Here is a 23803-nt window from a genome sequence, read left to right as displayed (position 1 = left end):
TCATCCCCTACCATTGCTATTCAGAAAACCTTCTGGACATGCCTCAAGCTCCTTATTCCACTGTAACTTCTACGTTCATATTGCTTTTGTCCTTCTCCATGAAAATTGAAACTTAGTAAAAGAAACAATTTCAACTTTTCATCTCTCAGATGGTAGCTTCCCCCCTTTGGCTCCTCAGCCAAGCACATCCACCAAATGTCTGAACCTGCGTCTCTCAAACTTCTAATACTGCTTCATCCTTGACCTCTCCCTCCCTGCCTTTGGTGACTCAGTGCTCTCCATAGCTTCCCGACGATGTCTTCTCAGCTGCCTTCCTCCAGTGTCGTCTTCTCCCCTTCCTCAGATCAGCTAGCAATGCTGGGAGATATCCACTCCTCAAATTACTTTCCATTTTCTATCTCATTCTTCCATGTATTTCTATATTATTATTGCCTGGATATTATTTTTAAATTAAAAAAAAACTGAATTTTTTTTTCTTATTCCATTAACTATTAATCATCCTGCCATTTCGGTCTCTGGCTCAGATTTTTATCCTCAGCTTCAAACTCAGTATAAAAACTTTCTATTCAGTAGTAGAAACATTCTTCTGGTAACCTCACAACCCCAAATGTAGCATGTTTGAAATGACTTCCCTCTCTCTCATTAATATCTTACACCAAAATATCCTCTGTTCTAAAGAAAGAAATCCTTCTCCCACATTACGTCTACTAAATTTCTCAAATTTTATCTCATAAAAATCTATTTTCATTTTCTTATTTTCATTATACCTACTTTAATTATGGTCTTGCTCTATTTTGTCCTTTTTATGTTATTTGAACTGTCACCAGGATTTGGCATATTACAAGTAATGAATCCAGGTAGTCAGACTTTCTCTTCTAGAAATGATTACTAGAATGATAAAGCAAAGATTCAGGGTAGGCTATTTCGTTATTGTTGCACCAAAGGGAAGTTTCTTTAAAACATTGTTATCACAATTGAGTGACATTAAAAGCACATATAAAGAAATGAGATCATTGTAGAAAAGTATTAAAGAAGATCTTTAAAAAGAGCTGAAGCCTTCTTATTTTTTAATTTCCCTTGTCCCATTGTTATGCCAAGGATCATATTCTATTTCTTTCTCCCTGAAGTCAGAATTCCTTGCAAATATATTTAATCTAGTTTATTTGGGCATCAAGAAAGCATTCATGCTTAGACTTCATACCATGTCATTTTGGTATGAAGTAAATAAGATCACTCTGACCTTTCTATTTTCTGTTAAAATTTCTTGTTTACTAAAATACATTAGAAAGTAATGTGAAAATTCAGCAGCTTAGACTGAAGAATCTTTCTATATGCCCATCTAAAATCATTCAAATATTTGATGACTGCTAATGTAGTCATTACACAAATCATTTAAGTGGTTTTAGGCTCTGAATGATGTTCCTGAACATCTTTATATTTGTTTCAACCTATTTTTGTTCGTTAAGTTTTTGAACAGTGCTGTCTTTTCCTGACTTATTTGATTTACTCATTCATCCACCAATTTTTTGAGTACTTATTTTACAACAAATACTAATTTTTAAATAGGAGCAGTGCAGAGCAACCAAGTCAAAAAATGCATGCCTCTTCTTAGTTGAGGTAATTGTCTCCATAATTACTTCCTGTTTCCAGAAAGTCTGAGGGCATGGTCTAGAATCTATCACTAGATATTCAAATAATCTCTAATTATGAAGACATTTAAATCACCATATTTTTTTTTCATTTAAACTTAACTGATTCAAGAAAAATTCTCCTTTTCTAGATGAATTAAGATTTAAAAATATAATCCTATTGAACTGTCTCAGCTTTCTTACAGTGTCACCCCGATATACTTACGGAACTCATATAAAATATCATCCTTTTTATTAGGAATAAAGCATAAGTTATTTGATTATTTGTTTATTGCCAATTATCAAAATTTCAACTGAAGAAACAATGGGATAAACTAGAACCTTCTGTATAAAGTGTGTTTCTCAGAGCAGTAGCAGCAATAGCAATACCTGCTTGTTAGACATGTCAAATATCAGACCCACCCCAGACCTACTGAATCAATATTTTAATAAGACCCTCAGTTGAATTTGATGCACAGATAAATCATGAGACTCATTGCACTAGATGATAGTGTCAAACACTAGGTGAAGACATACTTAATGTAGGCTGCAGAAAGGACACAGTTACAGATAACTGGAAAGTGCAGAAAGAGTGGGTGGACTCCCTCTGGAGTCTGATAATTGACAGAAGATTGAGAACCACCATACATGTCATCAATGGAGGAAACTTTTGTAAGACTCTATGTCCTGCTTTCATAATTATTGTTCTGTACTTTGAGGTAAGGATGAACTCCAGGTGGTTCAGGTGGTCCTCAATTAATTGAATGCATCCATCATCCCATGGCTGTTGGTAGGTAGGTTTTGAAGAAAAGATCTCTGTTTATTTTTTCAAGATGTTTGCACACAGTTGGCCTTCAGTGAATGTTTGTGTAATGAAAGATGTCCTATTATGTAATAAAAAAAGCATGCTGGTGAATCAGAAGAAACTAGATTCAAATGTGAATCCCACCTGATTCTTCCTGGGACAGCTTTGGCAAATTATGTAATCTTAATAGGCATTGAGTCTCTCATTGGAAAAATGCAAGCAGTTTAAAGTGTGGTTGAAAATACTGCTGATGACCATGTCAATGTTAATACTAGTGCTCAATCCCTCTAGCCTTTCATTTCCATTGTGCAATTGAGTCAAAACAATTTAGTTGGATGTCACTTTCAAGGTAAATATTTATACTGAATTTGGTTGTAAATAAAGTCTGTAATAATTAATACAGTTATCATCAAGAAATGAACATTTAAACTGGAGTGATTTTTATAAGTAAAACATTTCAATAAAATTAAATAAAAGAATGAAGGTGATAGGTGTGGACTATCTTTTGATCATAGCTAATAATATTTAGTGAGATTAATCTTTCCCATTGATTATTAATCAAATGAGAATAAAGCATTCTATAGTACAGAAGAAATTTTTTTGTAGCTAGAGAAAAAATAATCATTTTTTCCTTTTAGCTTTGGCTCCGACTTTTGAAATGAATCCTATGAAGAAAAAGATCCTGGCTGCCAAAGGAGGAAGGGTAATAATTGAATGCAAACCCAAAGCTGCACCTAAACCCAAATTTTCATGGAGTAAAGGGACAGAATGGCTTGTCAATAGCAGCAGGTCAGTTCAGAAATTAGAAATCCAATTAAAATTCTATTTTTCAATAGTTTATTTTGTAGAGGACTTGCTTTCATATTGATAATGTAAATGTTTTTTATGACTTTGCTCCACAGAAGAATCTGTAGTTCTAAGATGAACAGAAATACTTGCCCTTCATTGTCAGCATCTGTTATAATCAGGATTCAGATTCAGGCTCATGTAATTTATAAGTAATTTAGAAAATTGAAGCTCAGAGATTTTTGGTAAATTGCCCAAGGCCACAAAAAAATAAACAATGGAAAATAAAATGAAATCTCTCTGATTTATTTTTCCCTAATGAGGACATTCACTTTGGTTTAATTTTATGGATTTGGCCTATTATATATTTCAATATGAAATGAGTCCTCAATGGGATAAATGAAGAGGTGATTTAAAAGTACAAATCATCTGTTCCCATCTTCTTAAGTTAACATAAAATTCTCATCTTCCTCGCAAGTAGACCAGTCTTTTATGACTGGTACAAAGCAAAAACATGCTATTTGCATAGGTTATTTGTATAAAAAGCATACTGTATAGTTTGTACAAGTTTTCTATAAAAAGTAATATTTTGGCCTCCCTAGTGGCCTAGGGGTTAAGCTTCAGCACTGTCACCTCTACAGCCTGAGTTCAATTCCTGGCCAGGGGGCACAGCCGACCTCTCCGGTCTCACCTGCTACTCCCCTCAGCAGTGGATTTCAGTAGATTTGACTTTTCTGCTCCCCACTCTGTCTCTGGTGACTCCTCTCACCCCCCGCTCCTCTGGTTTACACCCCAGTTCTTCCATGCAAAATTAAAGAAAAATAAATTTAAAAAATGAAAAATAATAAGTAATAGTTTGAGCATAAAAGTGTGAGGAGAAAAAAGCTAACATGGCAAATAGGAGCAGTGTGACAGAAGGTTGGGGAGTAGAGGCTATTTCAAGCAGTGATAGCAGCACATGAAAAGGTCCTAAGTGGGAGAGTCTGGGTGTTAAGGAACTGCATGAGGAGTCTCAACATGGCTTCTCTTAAACAAAAATGGAGAGAGTTTTCAGAGATGAGACCTAGTAATTCACATTGTCAATAATAGCATTTTCTATGCAAAGTAATAGGAAATTACCTCGATGCTTAAATAAGGGAGGAATAAGATAATTTTAATTTTTGAATGTATTCTGTAAAAAGTGAAGAAAATAGATTTTTTTTTTAAATTAAAAATTATTTCAGGGGCCTCCCTAGTTGCCTAGGGGTTAAGTCTCAGTGCTGTCATGGCTATGGCCTGAGTTTGATCCCTGGCCAGGGAGTTGACTCACATAGGGTGCAGCAGACCTCTTCTGTCTTGTCTGCTGCTCCCTCAGCAGTGGATTCAGTAGATCCGCCTGTTCTTCTCCCCACTCTATCTCTGGTGAATTCTCTCACCACCCTCCCACCCCCCACATCTCTGGTCTAGACCCTAGTTCTTCAATGCATAAATATTAAAACAAATTGTGCTCTGATTCTAATGAAGACCAAAATCATGAACTTCTACAAACAAGGATTTCTCAAACCGTGGATTGGGTTTCCTAAAATATCAACACATGTTCAGAAAAAGAAAAAAAAGCCTCATTCCTAAAATCTATATTGTAATCCTGTTGTAATACTTTAAAGTCTTTGAAATCAAATCATATTACTTCGTGGTGAAAGAGTCTGCCCTACTTTTTCTTCATTAGTAGCTTGAATTAGTTAAGTACCAATTTATAACAAATATAGTGTTTTATGAGGTATGTTTGAATATTATAAAATAATGTGGATAAAACATTTGAATAAATTTTTTAGAGAAAACATTTCTATTGAAAAATATATTCAAGAAGTAACTGTTTTTTAAAATGTTGTTTTTTAGCACATTATTAGAGTTTATAAGACATTAATTTGGCATTTCCTCAGGAAGGCAAGCTGCTGTACAGACCTTGATTATATCATGTAGTTTCTACTGCACAGAGAGGCAGAAGCCCCAAAATTTAGGAGTAAGATGCTACTTATTTATTACTATCTTTTTTTTTTTTAAGATTTATTCGTTTTTTTATACAAGCGCTGGGTACAGTCAGAAGTGCGGGAGGGTGAGAGAATTCACCAGAGCCAGAGCGGGGAGCAGAGCAGGCAGACCGAGGAAATACACTGCAGAGGGGAGCAGCGGGAGGCAGGAGAGGTGTGCGTTCCATGTGGGACCCTCACCGGCAGCTGGGGATGGAACCGGTGCTGCCAGCACTCAACCACTGCACCACCGGGATGGCCCTTATGACAGTCTTTACTGAGATAACATTGCTCTTCACGTGTCTGCTGTCACACCATGGTTGCCACCAATGCCCAAATCATCCTTTGCTTTCTGTGTCTCCCTCTCCTTTTCTCAGTTCTGCAGTCAGGTTTTGAGCATTTGTTTAGGTTTGTTTTTGTCTGTTCCTTTGCTTTATTTCTTTCTGTTCCACATGTGAGTGAAGTCATCTGGTATTTGTCTTTCTCTTTCTGACTTAATTCACTTAACATTACCCCCTTAAGTTCCATTCATGTTGGACCGAATGACAAGAGTAGTTTTCCTAATACCTAATACCCATGGTGAATATGTACACCGTCTTCTTAATCCACACAGGTGTCACTGTGTACTTGGGCTGTTTTCTTACCTTGGCTATGCAAATAGTGATGCAATGAACCCTGGAGTGCACATATTCCTTCAAGTTTGTGTTTTTTGTATTTTTTGGGTAGATACCTAGGAGAGGGATTCCTGAATCATGTGGCAAATCTATGTTTAAAGTTCTCAGGAACCTCTGAACTGTTTTCCACAAAAGTTGAACCTTTTTCCACCAATACTGTATGAAGTTTCCTCTTTTTCCTATACCTTTGCCAGTACTTTTTTTTTTTTTTGATATGTGCCATTATCACTGGTGTAAGATGATATCTCCTTGTGGTTTAGATTTACATTTCCCTGATGATAAGTGATAATGAGTATTTTCCCAGGTGCCTGTTGCCATCTGCATTTCCTCTTTGGAGAAGTGTTTACTCTTCTGCCCATTTCTTCATTGGGTTATTTTTGTTGTTGTTCTTGTTGTTGAGTTGTATGAGTTGTTTATAGATCTTGGATATTAGCCACTTGTTGATATATGATGAGCAAATATTTTTTCCCATCCTATATGTCCTTTTGTTTTAATGATCATTATTTTCACTGTATAGAAGCTTTTAATTTGGGGTAGTTTGTTTTTTGTTTTTTGTCATTTGTTTTTGCTTTTGTTTGCCTTACAAACAAATTGAGTCCCCAAAGATATCACTGAAGCAAGCATTGTGTTTTGTGTGTTTTCTTGGATGTATTTTGTGGTTTCAGATCTTATGTCCAAGTTTTTGATCCATTTTGAATTACTATATAACTGTTTTTAAACACAATTATAATCTCATTCTGATGAATATAATTATAGAATTTGGTTCCACATAGCAAAGTTATTTTTGTGCCTAATTAGTGGCTTGTGAAATGTTATAATGCAGCTGTAGAGAGAAGACATGAATCTTGATAAGTTGCAATTATGTTCTATCTTATGATTTCTTTTGGGGCTAAAATGATATAGATCACCAACAGAATTTCTTTGTAGTTGTTAATCTATATCCAATGGATTGCTGTAAGTTCTGAATTGATCTTTATCCTTAACATTTTTTCTAATGGTATCTCCAGGATGCTTTTTTATTTCAGAGTTGTTATGCTTGGACAATTAACAGATAAGATGGAAGTTACTCTGGAGCAATTTTGCTAACAATAGTGATTAATTTATTAAAGACCAGCTTGTCCTAGCTAATATTCTATGCCCATCTATATCATATCATCTGAAGATAAAGATGAGGTCCTGAATGTTTAAGTTTTTGAGTTTGACTTAAGAATAGGACTGATATAAAATAATATCAACTTCCTAAAATATTCTTATTAAAATATTCAAGTCCTTAAATACTAAAATATTCTTATTTATCAAAGTTTACTGATTTGCCATTCATTCATATAACATTGTGTTTTTATGTGTGTGTGTGTGTGTGTGTGTAGAAGAACTGGGGTGTAGGCCAGAGGTGTGTAGGCCAGAGGTGAGAAGATTCACTAGAGACAGAGTGGGGAGGAGAAGGCAGATCCACTGAAATCAACTGCTGAGGGCAGCAATGGGCAAGACAGGAGAGGTCTGCTGCACCATGTGGGTCAGCTCCCTGGCTGGGGATCAAACTCAGGCCACAGTAGTGATAGCACTGAAACTTAATCCTTAAGCCACTAGGGGGGCCCTTTAACTCCATAATTCTACACTTTTGAGAGTGTAACTTTGCCTGTGACTGTGCATGTGATCCCTGCCCCTCCCACAGAGCTCCAGTGCCAACACACATTAATGTTGTCCCTACCTCCTTCCCCCTCTGATAACCACTATATTTTCCACAGAGTCTCAGTTATCTTTGTTGTGTTTTACCAATTAAAAATGACTTTTAGTGTGAGGGGATAAGTATTTGAAAGTATAGGTGAGATGAGTGACACAGATGATAAAGATTACTTGCCATCTAATACATGTGAGAAAACTGTCAGTTTAAATTCTCAAAAGAATAGTTGTTGGACCTCCCTGGTGTCGCAGGGGAGTTAAGTCTCAGCACTATGAAGCTATTGCCAGCCACTGCAGCATGAGTTCACCCACATGTTGCAACAGACCTCTCCCTCCTGCCCACTGCTCCCCGCAGCAGTGGATTTCAGTAGATCCGCCTGTTCTGCTGCCCCTCTCTGTCTAGTTGCTATTACTATGCAAATCTGATTCCAGGTGAGGGAGAGAGGGAAAGAAGAAGGCCAGGGGGGAGCAACTTGGACTGCAGTGCAGTTTCAAGAGTAGGACCGGCTGCTGGTCTTTAAGCCAGAAATGCCTGTTAGAGTTATCTGTTGTCTTCCAAGAACAGAGCTGTCGTAAAAGTCTTTCTGGGCTCAGTCAGTGATGGATGGAGAGCAAACTGTGGGGAGTACGGGCTTGACTCAAACACAGTGATGAATTTCTTAGTGCAGCAACTAAGGTAGTGGATCAGTTACATTCCTCACAGTTGAAGAACTTAAAGGCACATTGTCAGAGCATCCACAGTATCAAATAATTACTTGTATGGTCACATTATTTTGATACTGCATTTCTTCTTCAAGAAACAAAGAAGTATTCAGAAGTGAGCTTGAAATGGAATCAATGCTTAAAAGGGGGAAAGAAAATCTTGAAATATATTGTTGGTGGAATTTGGGGTATTTTCTTATATAGATTTTCACTAGTAAGGTAGATAAAATACTTTTATTTTTCAATATCTCCCCTTAAAATGGAATATAATGAGAATTGTTTGCACGTGCTATAGAAAGTTTTGGAGGTAATGTAAGGATTAGAAATTAAACATTTAAAGAAAATAAAAACCCAATGAGAGGCGAGCCAATATTGAATCGAAGTGTGAGACATATGTAAAATAGTTATATAATAAATATATGTTCCCCATATGTCATATATAATTGACTTGCAGGTAATGAGTTTCTGTCTCTAGCCTCTAGGAAAGAAACAGACAGGGGGGTGGATTTAGGTTCTATCCAAAGAAAAATTTCCTAAATATTAATGTTACAGAAACTGTTGCTAAGAGTGGTTTATAATATCTTTCTTTGAGTTCTCCAAAATAAAGTTAGTTGGGATTTCTCTGTATCTGTGGAAATGACAGTATGATCCAACTTCAAATTCTGAACTGACGTCCTGAGATCACATTTCTGGAAGACCTGGGCTCATTTCTTTCAGGCTGCCAACTAGTTGGAAATGACCCACAGTGGCTTCTATGTCATTTTATGAAAAACCACTTGCTTCCCTTTAACTCTAATTCGTTTTTTCAAAAAAATAACGGTTGAATGCTACTCCGTGATTGGTGTCTCATTACTTAATGTGTTCCTGGCACATAAACTTATTTTCTAATGAACAGTTGAGTTAATAGGTATGTGACTTGTTGGGGAGATGGGCACAAGCTGATACAAATTCCTGACATCAGGATGTTACCATATCATGGAAAGAAAAGCTAATAAGTAAAACTGAAGTATGTCAGATGACATGCGTATTAGGAAAAACTCTGGGAAAGAGGACAGGACAGCAGGAATGCTCTGTGTGTGTGCATCTCTGCATTCACTTGTGTCTCGTTACAATGTGTGGTGGTGGGATGAGAAAGGATTACTTAGAGTCCATGTGCAGAACAATGAAAACCTAGAGAACTACACCACGAAGATCCAGTCCCACTTAAAGGGCAGCCTAATTTTTATGTAGAATAAGACAGAAAACGAGAAAGATTGGAGTCTCCCTGGTGGCGTAAGGGATTAAACACAGCACTGCGAAGCTATCTGCAGCCTCTGCAGCATGAGTTTGATCCCCGGCCAGTCAGATAACTACCCACATGATGCAGCAGACCTCTTCTGACTTGCCCGCTGCTCCCCACAGCAGTGTATTTCAGTAGATCTGCCTGTTCTGTTCCCCACTCTGTCTCCAGTGAATCCTCTCACCCTCACACGTCTGGCCTGTATCCCAGTTCTTGCATGCATGCATAAATAAATCCTTAGATTAAAAAAAAATAGATTAAACAAAGAAAGAAAACAAAAGAGATCAAAGAAGCAAGCAGGCAAATGGGGAATGCACAAGTGTGTGGGGGACCTGAACCAGCTGGCCCCAGCCAAGACTGGGAAATCAGAGAGTCAAGGGAAGCCTTAGTGTTTTTGCTGCTCTAACCATAACATCTATTGCTGTTTCTGAACATGTTGTTTTCACAAGTATAGATCCTTACACCAGGACTTTTGCCACGAGAGGCTCCTTTTCTCAAACTTTTTCTGTTTTTGCACACTGAGAGGCACAGAGAAGTCAAAGCAAAGAATAATTAAGGCAAAGACACAGAATAGTTGAGGCACAGAATAATCCAGCCCCCCCCCCACACTTGTATGTAATTCTAACTAGAATGAGAAAGCAAAGCTTTACCCAAGGTGCCAATTTCTTACTCGATAGAATTGTTTCTGAATTTGAAAGTATGTAGGGGATGATGAATAAGTGACTCTTAATATTCATGTGATGGAAAGTCACAGAGTATTGTGCTGTAGAGTGACATTACTAAGCAAAAGAGTGATATGATGTGACTCTGACACTGATGTCTGGCTGACAGGTGGAGAAGAGACTACAGAGAAGCAACGGTGGAGGCAGGAGTTCAGGTAGAGATGGCTGTAATCCAAAAAAACCCCCAAAAAACAGAAGGCGGGTTTTCTAAAACAATGTGTCAATGCTGAGAAAGTATGATAGACAAAGGCTAGAATGTTTCACCTTAAAAGAGAATCTTACTTTTTAGTAATTATGTAAAATGCAATGATCTAAAGATTCTGTTAATATTAAGAGATGCAATAAAAAGTGTTTTATTAAATTCATATTGAGAATTGTGCATTTTTTCATTCAATAGAATACTTATTTGGGAAGATGGCAGCTTGGAAATTAGTAACATCACAAGGAATGACGGCGGTATCTATACATGCTTTGCAGAAAATAATAGAGGGAAGGCTAATAGCACTGGGACTCTTGTTATCACAGGTAAGAAGGCATTTGATTAATAATTTAAGTTTGCTGGTGCTAATTTCTAATGTATATGTGACTCAGTGCTATGCTTATTGTTCAGATATGTTCCCATTTCAAATGCATCCTGGGCAAAGTTCTTACTTGATGAAATCGTTTCTGAATTTGAAAAACATTTTATGCCTTTACACAGAGAAACCAAAATTTATTGATTGTTATGCTTTCACTGTACCAGATTATATAGTTCTCCTATTTTCTTAAATTGTGCTTTACTCCTTTATTTAAAAAATGTGCAGATCCTACACGAATTATCTTGGCCCCAATTAATGCTGATATCACTGTGGGAGAAAACGCCACCATGCAGTGCGCTGCTGCCTTTGACCCCGCACTGGATCTCACATTTGTCTGGTCCTTCAATGGCTACGTTATCGATTTTAATAAAGAGAATATTCACTATCAGCGGAATTTTATGGTATGTGTTTTAAGTTTCATCTTGTTACCATCACAATGAACCCCTGCACTGAAACTCGTGTTTCTATGATCGTGTTCAGGAGTCTGAAACACAGGCAAAAAGACTGTCTTCATTTTTAAAATATTAATTATAGTACTCCTGAATTTCCTAAAAGTTGGCTACTAGCCCTAACAATTTTGTGTAGGACCTCCTGGAGGCCTAGGGGTTAAGTCTCAGTGCTAGCACCACAATGGCCCACCGCTGTGGCCTGAGTTCCATCTTTGGCCAGGGTACTGACCCACATGGCGCAGCAGATCTCTCCTGTCTCGCCTGCTGCTCTCCTCAGCAGTGGATTTCAGTGCATCCACTTGTTCTGCTCCCCACTCTGTTTCTGGGGAATCCTCTCATTCCCCCCATGTCTGGCCTACACCGCAGCTCTTTGATACAAAAATAAAATCTTTTAAAAAAATTATAAAAGAAGAATTTTAGTGGAGATATTATTAATCAATAATATGGGCTTTTTCATCCATTTCCCCCTTAATTTTAATACAATTTTTATATGTTGTGTGCTGTTCCTCAGTATATCTGTCATCTGGAGAGCCCAGTGCCTTTGCTTTCACTTTATTTTTATTTATTTATTTTGAAACATTTTTTAAAGATTTTAATTATTTATTTATTTTTGCACAGAAAAACTGGGCTGTAGGCCAGATGTGTGGCCTCACACCTCAGAGGGGTGAGAGGATTCCCCAGAGACAAAGTGAAGAGCAGAACAGGCAGATCTACTGAAATCCACTGCTGAGGAGAGCTGTGAGCAAGACAGGAGAGGTCTGCAGTGCCATGTGTGTCAGCTCCCTGCCCGGGGGTGGAACTCAAGCTGTAGGGGTGACAGCACTGAGACTTAACCTATAGGCTACCAAGAAGGCCCCCACTTTCACTTTAAACAACTTGAGAGCATAGCACTAACCTTTGAGATAGTGTTTGTGTAAGATGTTTACACATCACTGGTGCCACGATGAGGCTGGCAAATTTACAGAGTATTTAAAAGACATATGGATCACTGCAGTCTTTTCTCTAGAAGGACATCCATTTAAGGGCCTAAAGGTCTATGTAGACATATGCTTGGTTAACCTTCATTTTAGAAGTCAATTATTAATATAGAAATATTTTTATTAATTCAGTAGACTATTGAAGAATTTTAAATCCTTTAAAATTTCAAGATTGATATGTACATAGTATAGTAATATTATGTTTTCAAATGGTCTAGTTCTTTAGAAAGTTCTTCTAGAACTTTTTTTCTAGATCTCATTTTCTGGAACCAAAAAAACCTTTTGGTTTTTGAAAAGCTAAAAACAAACTTTCAGGCAAGTTGAGGAAGACCAAATTTAACTAAATGGAGACATTTCTTAAATTTATATTAGATTCTTAGAACACACACTGATGCAATATGAGTGTTATGCCTTCTACAGGTTAACTTTTTCTTTCTCTTCCAGTTTCTTTTTGATCTGATAGATCTAGCTATTACTGTAAATCCACAGTAAGACTGATTGTATTTCAGTTTCTGAACCAAACCTCTGTTTTGTATATTGCATCTGGGAATTGATGGAGAATTATTTTAACATTATATCACATGATATTTTTTGTTTCTGTGTCTGAAACTATTCTGAGAGGCTTAATTATAAATATGTTCAAGATGAGTAGAATTGCCACCAATATCTTTAATCATTTTTTCAAATTGTGTTTGTTTTGCAAGAATAGTAACAGCACTCAGTTTTTACTCTTTTTAAGGAAAAAGTGAGCCAAACAGAGACCTTAGTTTAAAACAATAGATATTTGGATTTGGTGTTATAAATTGAATAATTTCAAAAATAAGACAATCATAGCTTGTGCACATTGATACATAATTACTGGAGCGAAGTCTATGTAAATATATTTTGGTGTGTAAGTTGCCCTCAATTAAATTGAAACTTCATATGCAGAGTCTCTTTATGACCTTTAAAATAATAATTACCATTTCTTGGTTTATGTAAATAAACATTTTTTTTTTAAATGAAGGAGGGGTGAAGAAAGAAAAATAAATTATGAGATAAAGAAAAAAAGAGTCCAGTATGCCTTAAAATAAGAGAAAAATTAAATAACTAGAATACTAATTAAGAAAAAATAAATTGGATAATAAAAATGCAGAAGACTTTGGTCGTCACTTACTCTACCTCTTCTTTTTTTGCAAATGATCATCATGGGCTCTTATAGCTGCCTCTCTGCTACTCCTGAACAGAATCCTAATTGTAGACTCTGGTTTTACCCTCCCAGCTTTCAGCTTATTCCACCAAATAAAAATGATCTGTCAGTGGTAGACTAAATATGCAGCTTAATTAGATGAAATTATCAAATGTACGCTTTTGACACTTTGTAGATAGACAACGAGGATTCAATACATTAAACAATTTTTGAAAATCCAGGAAGCAGTATTTATTTTAAAATTAATTATTAAACTTAATTCTGTCTTTGAACCTAAGAAAAACCTACAAAGCTTTCCCTTGCTTTTTCCTTCTCTTTTAAGGCAGACTTCAAAGTCAGACTTTACCGCTAAATATACTAAACAACACTAGAGTAAAAATGCCATATGTGTTTGATCCACCTTTGAAAGATGGCCCTAATGGATTGTAATTGATTCTCAAAAGGACAGGCTCTTCCTACCCAGAGTGTAGTGAGTGCAAACATAATGGAATTAGCAGGTGCTGGGTAGAGTAAATGCAAAATGATATTTTACTTAATTCTGGCAAAATTTCAATAATTGAATACCAGGTTCATTTTAAAATATTGTTGTGAACACAAACCACAAGCAGGAACAGTGATAGGCACTAGGGTGAACAGAACACTGAATAGGACAAACACAGGTACTGATCCAAAGTAAACCAGTTAAGAGATACCCTGTGAGTTTAAAATTTAGGTGTAAATATTTTGGTAACTATCACAGTTATCAAAACTAATGTCATTAAAAAAAACCTGATAGCATTATTATGTTTTAATAGTTTATTTTTTTTTTATCAAAGATTCATTTATTTATGCATACGAGAGCTGGGGTACAGGCCAGAGAAGCGGGGGGTGAAAGGATTCAACAGAGACAGAGTGGGGAATGGAACAGGCAGATTGACCGAAGTACACTGCTGAGGGGAGCAGCGGGTGAGTCAGGAGAAGTCTGCTGCGCCATGTGGGTTGCTCCCTGGCCAGCCGGGAATCGAACTTGTGCAGCAGAGGCTGTGGATTGCTTCATAGTGCGGTGCTTAACCCCTTGCACCACCAGGGAGGACCTTTTTTAATAGTTTAATTGGCTAAAATTAATATCATAAGCTCTAAGTAATAAAGACTATAGAAATAAAATTTTAAACTGCTTATTTCAAGAAACTAACAATTTTCCGATTTAATTTCAAGAATTAATTTTATTCATGTTTGCTATTCCTGATTTTGACCACCAAGTGGCAACCTTGCACAAGGTTTGAAATTTCACAGCCTAGAATCAGAGGAACTTGAAGCTCGTGAAATTAAACACTTTTTCCCACACTGTCTAAGATAGGCAATGAAAGATGATTTTAAAATTTCCTCTTTATCCTTTTTAATTAGATTCATATCATGAAAAGGTATCTTTATTTTTGAAGATATGTATTTAAGACTTTATAGTAATCCCTCCCCTCATAAATATGACATTCCCATTACATATAATGATCCTAGTTATGAAAAATTCACTGAATAAAGCTTGTTCCCAGCTCTGCCACCTCAGGCTCCATCTTCTCACTTCTGATTCTGTGACCCTGAGCCAGTAATTGAAACTCTCTAGGCTTCTCCCTTCCCCCTCTGTATAATGTTTTTAATAACTCACTCACTTCATTCAGGTTACTTCATTGGGTTTGCAAAACTGGTTACTTCATTGTATTTTTCTAAGGATTCAGTGAGAGAACACTTGGCATGAGTCCTGGCATATTTTATGTGGTTATTATTAATATTCTTTATAATAGAGCAATCATTCTTCATTGAAAATTCCAGAAGCTTTTGCCAGATAATATTTTCCTGGTTAAAGATCTCATTTTTCATAATTTAATTCTCCTACTGCTTGCTGTACTAGATATTTCCTCGGAGACAAAAAGAAACTCTAGATATGCTTGGTGAGGACAATGGAGAGGTTGTAATAATCAACATGAAATAAGTGTTTACTGATTGGTCTGCATTGGATTAAATGTTCTTCATGCTTTTCTCACTCGTCCTCCATAGCAATCCTCTGTGGAGCATATATTATTGTAGTTTCCTCAGCTTTCAAGTTAAGAAAACTAAGAGTTAGAAAGTTAAGTACTGAATTTGGGCAAGTCAGTTACTTACCCAAAATAATCATGTAACTTGCTAATTGTAGATGGAGGGTTTGAAACCAGGTTATTTAACTACTCTTCACCACCATTTTTTAATTAATCAGTTAATATTCCTGTTTATATCTGTTTAAAAAATCCTCCTCCCAGTGTTTCAAATACTAAGAGATAGTACATTTCTATTCATAATTTATTCTATAGTTTTTTTTTTTAAGATTTATTTATTTATACAAGAACCAAGGTACAGGCCAGATGTGTGGGAGGGTGAGAGGATTCACCAGAGACAGAGTGGGGAGCAGAACAGGCAGACTGATGAAATTACACTGCTAAGGGGAGCAGTGGGCACGACACAAGAGGTCTGCTGCGCCAAGTGGGACCCTCGCTGACCGGCCGGGATCGAACAGGTGCTGCAGAGGCTATGGAGAGCTTCACAGCGGGGGGGCTCAACCGCCTGCACCACCCTATCTGTAGTCTTGTTTTAAGGAACTTTTATGTTCATTCAAGGTCATCAAATCGCCTTATTCTCCCTACACCATCAGCAGTCTTTGCAATACATTGTAAATCAAATCTGCAGCATTTCAGGTGGTCTAACTAGAAAGAGTTGGTAATTCTTTTTTTTTTTAATAATAAATTTTATTTTTATATTCCCCATACAATTGCAACCCCCACCTTTTTAGCCAGGTAGGTTATGTGTATGTTTGCAGATAAATGGGTATGCATTTGCTCAATTGTTTGGATAATACCATACAGAGAGGGGGAAAAAAAAAAAACTAAAACAGATTTTTTTACCTTAAGGCTACTTTTCTTGTTTAAAGAAGATACTAATCATACTGAACAAGTTACAAAAATGCATTTAAATTTAATACATTTCTATACTAGAGAATGCTGGGAATGTAACAGAAGTGTTATGCCTGAGCATAAGAGCTAGCAAGAATGAGAGAACAAGTGAGCAAAGGGAGAATAAAACAGAAGTCACTTTGTTTCTTTCACCTTCCTGGGCTTTCTGCTTATGCTGAGCAAAAAGCGAAGATTATCCACATGCTGGAAACAAGAAAAGGATAGTGGGGCAATAATCCTGATAAAGGCAAAGATAAATCAGAGATGATGAAGCCAGATGAGAAGTTTAGACAGGCACAGTGATGTGATGTAAGCCTTAAAAAGGTGGTTCTAAACTGGGAGCAATTTTTCTCCCCAGGGGACGTTGGCCTGATATAGAGACACTTGGAAGTCAGGGCTGTGTGTATGTTGGGGGACGGTGAAGCACTGTGTGTTAGGGGCCTCTGTTTTGCACAGATGCTGCTAAACATCCTATAGTTCCCTGGGAAGTCTCTCAAAACAGAATTTTTCTGGTCCAAATTGTCAATAGTGCAAAGACTGAGAAAATGCTGTTCTCAAAGGAGACTAAAAAAAGAGATTTAGCATTAGTGAAACAGCCCTGTGAAAGGGGTTAAACACAGCATGTGTGGAAGTAAAGAGAAGTTACATTATTTTGAGTAGAAGAGAATGCTGGGGACAAAGAAAATTACAGGAGGCTGGGTAAAATATTTTCCAAATTATTATGAGAAATAGAAAATACATTTCATGTGTTTTGTGAATTTAAGACACGTTTTGATAAATCTTGAAAAGGAGTAAAATACGTGAAAAGTACTTAGTTCTCTGATGTAGGTCTGTGACCCACAAAATACAAACGGCACTTTATCCATAGTCAAAGATTCCCTCTGCTCTTCTTATCAGTAATTATTGGAAAAGAGAGAATTCTGTCATGCCTCCTTTTGAACATATAATTTTCCTGACCTTCCTTTTACTACATCATAAATCTATATTTAACCTAAATGTAGTCTTTGATTTGCTGTTTTTCAGTAAATGTTTCTATACTTGGCTGCTTCTTTTAAGGTTGCACTTCAGTTTATATACCACATCAGTCAAAGTTACTTTCCTAGTCCAGTCCTCAGTAAGAATTTATTTATTTATTTTAGTGTAGAAGAACTGGGGTGTAGGCCAGAGGTGCAGGGGTGAGAGGACTCACCAGACAGAATGGGAGCAGAACAGGCAGATCTACTGAAATTCATTGCTGAGGGGAGCAGCAGGTGAGACAAGAGAGGTCTGCTGTGCCATCAAACTGGTGATAGCGCTGAGACTTAGCCCCTAAGCCACCAGGGAGGCCCCAGTAAGTATTTGTTAATGGCAATGCTAATTAAATTTATGTAAGCACATAGAGCAGCAAGTTGCCCTCTCTGAGATAGTGTGATAGCACTGAGACCTAACACCGTGCCACCAGGGAGGCCACATTTTTCCAATTTGTTTTAAGAGCAGAATATTATCTAAAGGTTTATATTTTTGTTTTTGTTTTGCCCTTGATCATTTACATGACTCTCTGAGCCTCACACTTCTTATCTGTCCTATGGGGAATTTGAGCAACATCAGAAGTTTTGAAAAATGACCAAAAGTCTTTAACAATAGAATCGCTTTTGCAAGGAAAATTTAAATCAGACCCTTTAATAAATTAAGAAACTGTGTGTGTGTGTGAGTGTGTGATAAACTGTAAGCCAAAAGTCCCAACCACAGCTTTCTCACTTCTTCTTATCATCATAAACTCCTATTCTGATCTTTCTTTCTACCAGTTGATCGGGAATCTCTTTAAAACCCAACATCTAGAGGGAACCAATTTGAAAAACATATAAATGAAATGATATCCAAGTTTCCTTTCAACCCTAAAACATAGGTTCTAAACTCAAAGCATTGATATTTTTTCCAAGATCCAAAATGCTTTTTTTTTTGAGAGAACTCAAAAAAATTTCCTTCTTTTTGAATTTTAATTTCAAATGAATCGATTAATTAAAAATTGGACTCTTCGGCCATTAAAATAGACAAACTTAGAGATAGTCAATAATTTCATGGATTCTATAAATAGTGGTTGACCTATTAATTATCCTAGACAACTTCCATAATTTAAGTTTTCATATTTCTACACCATTCCTTTGTTTTCAAAAGTTATCTTCACATTGTTCTGTAAAAATTTACATTCAGGCAATGTCAATGTTGATACCTTGTGTTTTTTTTCCTTTTATTAATTTTTAATTTTTTTACATGGTTGTTCATATTTCACAGTATTTGATTTCTCCCCTCAGGTGTAATCCCCATAAATATCCCATGGCCACAACACCTGTGAACCATCACCATAGTCCCTTCTGCGCTTCTCACCCCTATTTTGATGACTTTTATCCCCCTTCCCTGCTTTGAGCCTCAGATCTATACCTGTCTATAAATTTTGTCATTTTTTTAACCCCATGTTTGGTTCCCCTAAATTCCTCTTATAAGTGATATCATCTGATAGTTTTCTTTTTCTTTCTTTCTTTTTCTTTCTGACATTAAGCATAATCCCTTACAGCTCCATTCATGTTGTTGCAAATGGCATGAGTTTATCTTCTTGATTGCTGAGTAGTATTCCATTGTGTATATAAACCACATCTTGTTGATCCAGTCATCTTTTTTGGTTTGAGACCTTATTTAAAAAAACACTAACTTGAATATTAGACATTATAATAGTGGTAATTATACTAAGTGTGAAAATGATTTTGTGATTAAGAAAAGAATGACCTTACTTATTTGAAGGTTTAAGGTGATGTTATGAGTGAAATATGATGATATCAGCAATTTTTTAAAGATTTATTTATTTATGCATACAAGAACTGGGGTACAGGCCAGAGGTGCGAAGGTAGTGAGAGGATTCACCAGAGACACAGTGGGGAACAGAACAGGTGGATTGACCAAAGTACACTGCTGAGAGGAGCAGCGGGCAAGTCAGGAGGGGTCTGCTGCACTATGTGAGTCACTTCCCTGGCCGGGGATTGAACTTGTGCCTCAGTAGTTCGGGATAGCTTCATAGTGCTGACGCTTAACCCCTTGCGCCACCAGGAAGCCCCCTCATATCAGCAATTTTTTAAGGGTTAAAATAGGTAGTAAATAGTGATAAGGAAAGATAGAGCAAGCAAGCAAGCTAAGTGATTACATAATACAAATATGAGAGAAATTTACAATGAGAATCTGTTTGTTTGGTATAGATGGCCATTGTACTATTCCTTCCACTTATTATATTTGAAAATTTTAAATTGTCAAAAAGTAATTAAAAAAATAAAAAATTGAATTTTTCCTGCTATGAGAAAGTACCCACTTTTACCTACCGAATTATGAACCTAAATTCAGTTGTCTATCAATCGTACTGGCTTAGAAACAGCTTGACCTGGTGGAACCAGAGCTACTATTTATTCTCAAGCTTTCCACCATTAGTTTAACTTAGAATCTCAAATTATTTATCTCAAAAATGGAAATATGAATAGTATCTATCTGGGTATCATAAAAATCAAATAAAAAAACGCACATAAAGTGGCTAGCACTTTGCCAGGATTTCAAAAGCCATTTAATAAATTAGATCAGATGTTAGTGGTTTTGCAATGCAGTAGCAACAGCAGTAGTAATGGCAGTTTTAATAGTTGTGTAAGTAGTAGTAGTCTTAGTATTCCATAATTACAACAAATGTAGCAGTAGAGGTGATTATAATTACAGTAGGATTCTATCCTCATTTCTAAAATACATTTGAGAGTAATACCTATCTCTATAGATAGTATTGGCAAGTACAATACATACAATAAATTTCTTAAGAGTAAGTGAGTTTGCATATGTAAGGTGTTTTTAACAGTCCCTGGTTCTTGTGAACCCCTTAATAAATATTTGCCGTTAGTTGTGTTGGAGATGGTGTTAAAATTTGCAGTTGCACATGGTATATTTGATATAGTTATTCCTACTATAACCTAACAAGCCAACTGTAAGAATGAAAAAACATATATATTTATGGATCTAGAATATGTCATACATATTTAATTATCCTTTGCATATCAGTTTCTAGAATATTCTCTTTAAATGATATGCTTCCCTTTAGCCCTCATAACTGTCCCTTCATTCTGAACTTCAATGATTAAAACAAATGTTTGTGTTAATGTATAAGCCACTATGAGCTCTACATTTTATTTAGACTTGTTTGTACTGTACAGCATATTTTGTTGTTGATTATTATTAATTTAGTTTCTTAACACCACTTAGTAATTCAGACTAGTTTATACTACGGGCATGAGCTTGCAGAGTTTGCTCATGGTGGTGGGAAGGAAGGAATGGGCATTTATAAACCTTGGGAATTTTCAAAGTGGTAAACCACATATACACTTTGAAACATCCCTGAGCTCTGCTATCACAATTTCCAGTATATGATTCAGCTCTCCTCATATTAAAGGAAGCATTTTTTAATTCAGCCAAGCCATGGTTTTTAGTGAAAATGTAGAGAGCATTCGTATCTAATTTGCGGCCAGAATGTGCTGAGGTCCTTGGTCTTGACTTGCTTTGTAAGCGTTCTGTTGACCACGGAGAGTCTCAATTTCTTCTGAGGTATGGAAAGTGCTAGTAGCATTTATAAAAACTTCAGGAAATATTTTATACATACATGACTATATTGGAAATGATAGAGTATATTTTCCCTCTTCTTTCCTTGTAAGGAACTTAAGTACCACACCTCCATGAAATAAAGAGCAAATAAGAATGTTAAAGTTGTGGATTATCACTTTATATAAATAGGATTATCATGTTTTAAAGATCCAATATATTTTTTTTCATTTTTTATTTCTGTTTTTGCCTTGAAGAACTGGGGTATAGGCCAGAGGTATGTGTGTGGGGTGGGGGGAGGATTCACCAGAGACAGTGGGGAGCAGAACAGGCCAATCCACTGAAATCCACTGCTGAGGAGAGCAGGGGGCAAGGCAGCAGAGGCCTTCTGTGCCCTGGTTGGAGATGGAGCTCAGGCCATAGAGGTGATAGGGCTGAGCCTTAACCCCTAGGCCACCAGGGAGGCCCCAAGTATAGTATTTAAAGGCAAAATAATTTGTCTTTTCACATGTGAAAAGTATAAAAAAGTAAGCCATTATTCCTCTCAAATTCAAATAAGTTAATAAGTAACAGCAATATGATTCAAACTAAGAATCTGGAAGGAAAACAGTTTCATTCAGAAAAAAGAATTAGTGGGTGTTCAGAATACAGATATTTCACTAAGAGAAATTATGATGACATATGTTCCTTATTTTTAAATTATTTTTCTGGTCTTGTTATTTTAAGGTTGAATATAAAATATCTACATTTTCTGAGGTTTTTATTAGCTCGCATAATGAAAGAATATATTAGAACTATGCACTTTTTATTCTGCAAAAGTTATTTCTAAATTGTAACTGTTGTTTTATGTTACAAATAGTTTCAAAAGATTTTACTTTATACATTTCTATTAATGAATATTGAATATCAAAATGCAGTGTTATTAAGGATGTCAAAGCACATTAAAACATTCTGACTTACAAATATGTGAAGCTTTAAATTCTTTTATTTTAGCATATTTTATATTATTTTAATTTTTCTCACTAGAAAATTACTCAGAAATACGTACCAATTAGTCTTTATGCTAGCTCAAGAAAAACTCTTTTGGTATAACCTTTCCCTTATATAGTCTTACTCTCTCCTTACCTCAAATATTTTTAAATGGCATTGTAAGTAATACAACAATATATTCATTTTCTCATTTTAAAGATCACTTCTACTTAATATGTTATGATAAGTCAGTTCAACTACAGAGTTGAGCACAGTTCCCCAAAACTATCCTCATCTGAACACCAGCTACAAGTTCCCGTTGTTTGTTACCAAAATCACTCTCAGTTTTGAGTTTTGCTAGAAAGAACTCACATAACTCCCTGAAAGCTATTCATGGTTACAATTTATTACAGGAAAAGGATGCACATAAAATCAGACATGGTGAGTGTGGTATAATAGCATATCTTCACAGAGATGTAAACCTTTACCCTAAAACATTTGCAAACCACACCCCCACCTCATAATCATAATTAAAAAATGACATGTATAATGTGACTAAATGAATGAATATCTAAAGGAAGAGGTAAATATCAGACATGGGAAGAAAGAAATTCATAGGGCAGAGTCCAGAACAACTACCAAACACAGAGCTTCCTTTGTTCTTTACTCATGGAGTCTTGACGTATTACTCCATCAACTTTGGTGCATGGCAGTCTACAAAGTATTGTCAACAAGAGAAGCTTATTTGAACATTGGAGTACAGAGATGTTATTGGGGTTTAATTGTGTAGAAGTGATTGATTGATTGCCCACATGGTTAGTCTCAGTCTCTAGGGTGACTGACTCTAAGTCACAATGTTGTTTTCGTGGCATGGCCAGGCCCTACTCTTATGACCATAAGGCATGGCTAGTTCCTACCCTACATCACATTATTAGACTATACACCATGATCCAAGATTTCCAGACCAAAAAGACACTATCGACAACCTTCCAGAAGTTGAGGGCAAATACCAGATATCTTTTGGGACAAAGACAAATTCTTTAATAAGATGTGTGGGTGCTAGAAAATTTGGAGGTTTACATTATAGATTATTCACAGATAATAGAGCTTATGGATATAGATAGCAGTTGTTCTCAAATAACCTATTTTATCTTACGTAATTATCATCTTACTTGAAAAAAACATGAAATTACTAAAAGAACATTTGTTTAATGGAAAATTTTAAATAATTTTAGATAATATATATTTATTAATTTTTAATGAGATATTCATTTGTTGAATCCCTCCTGTATATCAGATATTGCTTTAAATAATTTGTAATAGTAAGACATAGTTCTTCATCAAGGAATTAGAGTTAGTAAAAGAAATGAAAACTACACAAGTACAGTAGAAAGGGATAGTTACAATGAAAATATACGAAGGGCCATATTTGGGATTCTAGAGAAAAAAGAGACTTCTATAGTAGGAAACGCCCCCTCTCCCACTTCGGACAGTGGCTGGTAGGCATTTTACTGCCCACCACCAGTGGCCCCAATTGGGCTCAGGCTATAGGCAGAGGCCAGCTGTAATGGTTATGTCAGTGGTTCCCCCACTGCGCTGCCCAAAGGCAGGGAGCCCCTGGTTGAAAGCTACAAGGTGGAACCTGGGACTCTACTGCCATACTGGGCCAGCTCCAGTGCTGTGTTCCTGCTGATAGAGGCAGTGGAGAGGGAGGTGGATTTGGTGCCTGGATGGTAGAATACGCCAGTCGTGAGGTATGAGCTGGTTGGTGCTGTGGTCCAATGATCCATAGGATTGAATATGGTCCAGTCA

At 36.3% G+C, this 23803-nt stretch overlaps 1 protein-coding gene across 3 annotated transcripts in view; it reads left to right on the top strand.

Moving 5' to 3' along the window:
* The window catches only part of CNTN1 (contactin 1), a gene marked incomplete at both ends in the record, with an annotated part of 185035 nt that overhangs the window by 30764 nt on the left and 130468 nt on the right, over positions 1-23803 (top strand). For all 3 annotated transcript variants that reach the window (XM_084255481.1, XM_084255480.1, XM_084255482.1), the window contains 3 exons: positions 3072-3222; positions 10680-10807; positions 11086-11261. In XM_084255481.1, the coding sequence (XP_084111607.1) occupies positions 3072-3222; positions 10680-10807; positions 11086-11261 (455 nt within the window). The remainder of the gene's footprint in view (positions 1-3071; positions 3223-10679; positions 10808-11085; positions 11262-23803) is intronic.

Source organism: Talpa europaea, assembly GCF_964194135.1.
Source record: "Talpa europaea genome assembly, chromosome: 15".
NCBI classification, from domain to species: Eukaryota; Metazoa; Chordata; class Mammalia; order Eulipotyphla; family Talpidae; genus Talpa; species Talpa europaea.
Note: the sequence above shows the minus strand (reverse complement) of the source record. Positions and strands in the feature narration are given on the sequence as shown.